Here is a 7,077-nt window from a genome sequence, read left to right on the forward strand (position 1 = left end):
ATGTCTCGTCCCCCCCCCCAACAGTGACTGAGGAGAAGGATGAAAATGAAAAACACCATTCTCAAAGTGAATGAATTTTTTATTACATTTTGATATTTTTTTAAGATACCAAATAAAAAATGATTGCTGCTGAGGGCAGTAAAAGTACATTCAGATGTTTTTATAAAGCTCAACATGTTTGCACTATGAAAAGTAACAGGATGTATAACAGGAAAGAGTTTTTTTTTTTTGTCTCCATGTCAGCCTGAATGAAGATTAAGATCTGCTTTTAACAGCAACAATAAGACGGATATTAAAAAATAGCAGCTTAAAAAGTCATTACATTTGTAAAAAAGTCAATAAAAATGTACCCTTTTTGTTAAATATAACACCAGAGGTACGTTCTAAAACTCATATTCATAAAAGAAGTGAAAATGGAAAAAGATTATGATATAGGCAGGTAGAAAAAGTAAATGAGAACAGATAAGTGGATGTAAATACAGAATTGGTGGGATCCCCTTTCAGTGCTGTCAAAAATGTTCAATATTTAGTGAAACCGGCAGGAAAGTTCCGTTTTAAAACATTTTGAAAAGCTAAAAGTCTTAATGTACTGCTGCCTAAATTAATCGTAATGTTTAAAAAACAACAAAAAAGGTTAAAAAAAATTCTGGTCATACTGCTTGAGCTTGGCGAGAACAGCAACGGCGTCGTTGCGGTCCATTTGTTTGAGGAGCTTGGCCAGGTGACCCACCGTCCAGTCCGGGTGTTTGCTGGAAATCCCCTCCAGCACGGCTTTTAGGGGACTTTTGCTGTCCCTCATGGAGTAGGTGTAGGTGATCCAGGTGGAGGGAAAGGAGCAGTGGGAGGCCAGATGCTTTGTGTTCTTTTTTCCTTGGGTTTCTGGGTCCAACAGAATCACCAATTCCTCCAGAACATCCAGGTCGTCCAGCACTGTCTGTACTGGGGCTGAAAGGACGTCGTCTGCGGAAAACAGATCAGGCGTTCGGAGAACGGGATTTTAAAAGTGTCTCCGATGTAAGAATTAAAAAGGATGTACACGACTGCATTCAAGCTTTTAGAGGCATCTAAAGTTTCTGTACTCTTAAAATTTCCGTTTTTGTTTCTTTTTAGATGCCAGAGTTCAAGTTACAGGGAAAGCTGGGTGAAGAAAGGGTAAAGTTAAGTTGGCTCTTCTAGAACTCAAGGCAGGTAAAAAAAAAAAAAAAAGAATTAACATCTAAAAGAATTTGTTTAAACTTAAAAAAAATATATAATAAAAAAAACACAGTTTACACTCACTGAGAATTTCCTCCAGATCACTTTGACCAGCTGAGGAGGAACCAGAAAAGTCCTGATTTTGATACATTGATCCCCCTTTGCAGCACATCCTGCCACGGTCACCTGAAAACAAAAGATGTAGTAACGTTCACAGGAAGCTTTTGTTAACTTGAGACTAAGGGTATTTTTTTTTTTATAATACCAAAGCTCTATTTTGAGTGACTCCTACTCAAAGAATAATGTAGCATTATCAAGAACATAAACTTAAAAAGAGGAAACAACCTACGGCTGAATGTAAAAAAAACACAAAAAACCCACAAAGTTTGTATGTGCAACCTTTATCTTGACTTTGCTGTTGTGTGGAATATCATAGAATATCATACAGTCGGCAAAACCTTGTCAGTGACCAATTCTGTAATGTCTCTCACTTATAAAAAATAAGAAATGTCTATAATGTTCATCGTAGATAAACTGGGAGAGACAGAATGTAAAAAAAAAAAAAAAAGAATCTGAAAGACAATGTGGGCGATGATATTACAGAATGTAGAACATGACAAAAAAAAGAGGGAAAGCCCCCGGTCACTCCATACCAAATCCCCAACAGAGGTTGGAAGCAGAACGAGGGCGTCTGCCCCCCAGGCGACCCGACGCCAGCCACCCGGACAAGAGTCAGAATGGCCACTGCAGGAGCCCCCAGCAGCAAAGAGCAGGGGGGCACAGAAATACAAGGAGCACAAGCCCCAACCCAGCCAGAGAACAGTCCCAATGCTATGCCCAAGACCCCACCGATCTGAGAGCCCCCTCCCCAGCCCCAGACAAGCAGCCCACCACCACCTATGAGTCCTTACCCCGACCCCAGACATAAACCCTCCAAGAAACACTTGCATCATATTCCAGGTAACCATCCTCTCTTCCCGTCGGTAGTCCAGCAGAAAACCAGGCAAGGGCAAATCCCTCCTGCCCAGGAGGAGGCTGCCAATGAGAGACGGGGATTCCTGACAAGAAAGGTCAGCGTGGACTGACCAGACTCCCTCTTGTTAGAAGGATAGACTCAGAACACGAAGGCAAGGACGAGCACCACATGGACACGGATGCCCACAGGCTCGGATATGATGTGATCCCCGGCTCCTGGGTTAGCCAGAGATCTCGGTATCCCCCTACCCGCATGGACTGCATTTTTCTGGAATTGTGAGCAAAAAATGTTTGATAAGCTCCACAGCAGAAAAAGTGAACCCAGATGGAAAGCCTGTAGTCTGTCTGCAGTTTTCTTGACTTAATTGAATCCATCTGGTTAAAGATAGAACCGATAGAACTTCAAGAGAGAAACAAACAAACCTCAAATGGGACGGACATGTTAACCACAGTGTATTCTGCTTACCATAAACATCCTGCCAAACATGGACAATTGACTGGGACAGAGTAAAGGGAGTTTTTGTAGTTGAAAAGGTAAACTTAACTGTAGAAAGGAAAAAAGAAAAAAGCTGAGAAAAAAAAGAAAAAATAAACCTGTGTGACCCTGAAGTGCAAATCACATCAACAAATCACTCAACACAAAAAATATATTATATAGAGCACAACAACTAAAAAAACAAAACAATTACTCCATAAACAGCATTACATTTTGAAAATCACACAGAAATCCAGAAACCAGAAGAAAAAATTCAGAAAACAAAAGTAATTTCCAGAATTCAAAATGAAATAATAAAAATCCAATAAGGTGTGTATCATGGGACATCACTTTTAGGTTGAAGTGAAAGCAGAACAATGTTTTGCCCAAACTGTGGTAAATAATTGATAGATTAATTTTGAACTTTTGCATTGTTTGGGGCCACAAACTCAAAGAAATATCCTGTCATCCTGAAGATGTTGTCATGCTAAATAACTTCAGGTGGAAAAGGGTCAACAAACGGCAACATCCAATCAGTGAACGGGGTACTACCGTACTTTTATTTTCTGAAAGTTTTTTTTGGAATTGTGTTTTGGTTTTTGGAATTGTGTGTTGGTTTCTACGATGTAATGTTGTTGTCCACATTTTCTTAACATAAGAGTGAATGCAGATCTGCTTTCTTTCTACGATTTTAAGACCTACTTGAGCTAAATACTTAAAAATAGAATATTTAGGCAATTAACTGTAATTAATTGTAATTTTTTAATCAGATTCAGTTTCTCAGAGGTGGTTTGCTTTCATCTCGGGGGAGATTTTCTCCTTGCAGACTTGATTAACTACTAATTTTTGGCAATATAAACATGTCTTTTCATCACAGATTTTCATGTTATTATTAGTAAGTTATTTAGGAAATTCCAAGATTTGCTTGTTAAGAATTTTATTTACATTATATGCCTAGTTATTTTGTTAGTTTTGATAGTTCAATTTGTTTTTAAAGAAAGTTGACTTTTAACTCAACATTGTACCATTTAAGTTAGATTTTTGGCCTTTCAACAGTTTGTTCAGCTACATTATCAAGTAGCCCTCGGACTGATCAATGGTTGGTTCAAGCAAAATTGCAACTAAACACAATTTCCACAGGAAATGCAATCTCTTTACTTACAGTTGTTATTGTAAAGTGACTAAATTAAAATAGTAGTTCATGTTTTCCGGATTTTCAATACACAAACCTCTTTTACGCCTTTTTGAAATGACTGCACCGAAGGCCAAGAGTATCACAGACAGGACGGCTACTACGGCTAACGAGATCATCCCTGAAAAACAGAAAAGTGAAATAAATTATAATAAAAAACACACAGAAGACTTTTAATATGATAAAAAACGAGCATCTTTGCTGCACTCAAAGTTACATTTTTCAACTCACACACTCCAGCAGGGATGGTGGGAACTTTCAACTCTGCTGTGAGATTTGGGTGTGTCTGCATATGAGAAATGAGAAATGATAGATGTATAGCAGATTGTTATTCAATACTCTTCAGGACCGATTGTTACTAGAAAAGGATACACAAGCTTGATTATGTTAGTGTTGACTTTAACTTGAAGTCAACACTAAGATAATCAAGTTTATGCTTAAAGTCTAAGTTCCAACTGTTCAAAAAACATGTTTTTTTGTTTACTTGTTTAGGTGTGTTTGCATGAACTCACCGTTGTGTGTGCAACTGCGACGCTACTGCAGAAAGCGGGAAAAAGGACAAATGTTTACTTTTTTTTTACTTTAAAAAAATCTTGACAAGAATAGCAGTTCAATGAGAAGCAGCAAATGTTTTTTTTTTAATCCTAGATAAAGATGTGAATATGCCCTGCTTTTCTCACTAGAGTGTATTCAGAGTAACTAAGCTGAAAGGTTGAACTTGTGAGTTGTTTTTTTCTCTTCTTACGGTCGGGGGGGACATTCTGTGTCTGCGGTTGTGCTGCAGTTTCTCATGGGAGAGCTGCCGGGGCCACAAAGGGAGCAGGCCCGACAATCTGCGCGCGAGCCGTCGTTGAAAGTGCCGCTGGCGCACTCTCTGAAGGGGCGCTCGTGCCGACCTCCATGGTCGTCAATTCCACAGTTTGGAGTGACTTCATATCCTGTTAGTACGAAACAGCTGTTTTAGTAACGAAAACAGCCGTTTAAGATAACGTACTTTATCGGCGATGTGTCTTACCAGGCTTTATCGAACAAGAAACACACCGATGTTTCGAATTATCCCAATATGTGGCAAGATCCAAGCATTTGGTCGAATGACCCATCATGACTACGAAGCGATAGACTATGGATCTGACTGCTGCCAGAGCTCTGCGACTCTGCTCCGTCTGCTGCCGCTGCTGCCGCACACAACAACAACACACACACACACACACACACACACACAAACACACACAAAATAACAGGCGGAACTATTGCTGCATTGGTTATGGCTGTTTTACATATTCAAATATTCAAACTTTTGTAGAGTCCCCCCCCCAAAAAAGTTGTTGTTTTTATATCGTGCGCACATGAAGTAGCCTAAACTTTTAAAAACAAGAACAGGAAAAAGTGCGAAAAGCCCAACTTACTCTTGCAGCCTCTGTTCAAAAACGCAGTTTGCTTTAACACAATGGACTTTTATTGTTGGGTTTAGAAATAGTTTAGTTGTAATTAAAACAAAAATCAAAGTAAACAAGACGGCAGAAATTTAGTGCTTTCTTCACAGAGATATATCAAACTTGTGGGTAATTAGTCATGAATTGGTTGGAAAATATATACACACAGAAACACTTGTAAATAATTCAATTAAAGCCTAATTACTCATCATCATAAAGCGACTTATTAACTTATACATACAGAACATGACACATTGAAAACCATTACATACTAAGTTTGTCAAAAGGTGTTTCATTAATTGCTTGAAATAGAGTGGGGGAGGGGCAAAATATAATCCCACCCCATATATTAACATTTTTCATGAAGCAATGCAGTCTGCACCCTAAGGCTCCAGAGCCACATGCAGCCCTATTATCTCTCCATTGATTTATTTGTTTTCAATGTGTTGGTGGATTTGTTAAGTTGTCATTTATGATTACATTTTTAACTTGTCAGAAAACGGAGCATAATGACCATAAATTATTTAATCAGCAGTCAACCTAACAGAATCTGACTCTCCTGACTGTCTTCAAATTTTAAAAATGCTTTAAAAATTCTGCATGTTGAGCCCTATATTGGTTTATTAGATTAAAAATATTCCTTCCACTTCTGTACTTCTGTGGAAGATTAGCAACAAGTTAACTTTAGATCACATTTATGACCTTTTTTTCTGCGTCACAGACAAGGACAGAAAAAGGAGATAACGTTTTCAGGTACCACGTGTGTTTCACATCCATCCATGCATTGAGAGGAGACAGTTCCGGATGATTCTTAGATGCCTCCTTGGGGAGGTTTTCCCAGCCTGTCCTATAGGCAGAGATCCCAGGGTATGGACGCATTTTTGTAGCACAATTAAAAATGAAAGTCATTATCAGAAATGCTTTCTCATTTTCAAAATGAAGCTGTATTTTTTGACTCAAAATTAAAATGAAAAAGCAATCTGCCAAAATGCTTTTTCATTTTCTTTTTCGACACTGCTTATTCTGTCACTTAATTAAAATAATAATGAAAATGGTATTTGACATTTCATTTTCAAAAAGTTCTCTGGTAAATGTGTAGCAAAATTCATTTAGAAATGTATAATTTGACAATTAAAATTGATTAACAGAAATGCTTTTTCATTTTCAAAATGAAGCTGAATCAAATGACTCAAAATTAAAATGAAAAACCAATCCGGCTCATTGCAGCCAAGAAAAAAGCACTGACCGCACGAGCGAGCAGGCCCTTAATAATAACAGTAATAACAGCACATTTAGAAGATAGTCATATGCAGCTTTGCGCTGATTTTGCTGTTTGAGGACTGCTGGAGCCCCATCAACAGCTTTAGGAGATTTCGCTATGCTAAATTTTTGCTGTTTGCTGGTTGGACCAACACATACCTTCTAAAAGTGCGGAGATAGCACTGACGTCATCGCCCCGTCTCCCCTCTGGAAATGCTAAGTCGAATTGATATATGTGACACATTTTGCAGGGTGAATGTGAAAATGAAAATGCAATCCCCTTTTGCATTTTCGTTTTAACACAGAATAAACTGTTTTTAAGTAGAAAATGAAAAAGCATTTTGGCGGATTGCTTTTTCATTTTAATTTTGAGTCAAAAAATGCAGCTTCATTTTGAAAATGAAAAAGCTTTTTTGGTATTGACTTTTATTTTTAATTATGCCAAACAAATGCTTCCATACTGGAGAGTCTATTTCTCTCTGGCCTTGGAATTCCTCGGATATTCCCCAGAGGAGCTGGAGGATTTGATCGGGAGAGCGAGGGCTGCT

General features: G+C 38.2%; 1 protein-coding gene across 1 annotated transcript; it reads right to left on the bottom strand.

Moving 5' to 3' along the window:
* Window positions 1-65: 65 nt before the first annotated feature.
* igflr1 (IGF like family receptor 1) lies at window positions 66-5,041 on the bottom strand. Its single transcript, XM_023964218.1, has 7 exons — window positions 4,852-5,041; window positions 4,582-4,774; window positions 4,349-4,373; window positions 4,068-4,122; window positions 3,874-3,957; window positions 1,279-1,380; window positions 66-960 (listed from the first exon to the last, which is right to left on the bottom strand). Exons 1-7 carry the CDS (start codon window positions 4,937-4,939, stop codon window positions 635-637), a joined length of 873 nt encoding a protein of 290 aa, XP_023819986.1. The 5' UTR covers window positions 4,940-5,041; the 3' UTR covers window positions 66-634.
* Window positions 5,042-7,077: the final 2,036 nt, after the last annotated feature.

Source organism: Oryzias latipes, chromosome 16, assembly GCF_002234675.1.
Source record: "Oryzias latipes chromosome 16, ASM223467v1".
NCBI classification, from domain to species: Eukaryota; Metazoa; Chordata; class Actinopteri; order Beloniformes; family Adrianichthyidae; genus Oryzias; species Oryzias latipes.

Bases quoted from the DNA above. Each gene is read 5' to 3' on its own strand.
- igflr1 (XM_023964218.1), bottom strand. From the start codon at position 4,939: ATGATGGGTCATTCGACCAAATGCTTGGATCTTGCCACATATTGGGAT. The intron at 4,775-4,851 runs GTAAGACACATC...TCGTACTAACAG, and splicing joins TTCTTGTTCGATAAAGCCTG to GATATGAAGTCACTCCAAAC. The intron at 1,381-3,873 runs GTTTGTGTATTG...TTTTGTTTTCAG, and splicing joins TTCAAAAAGGCGTAAAAGAG to GTGACCGTGGCAGGATGTGC.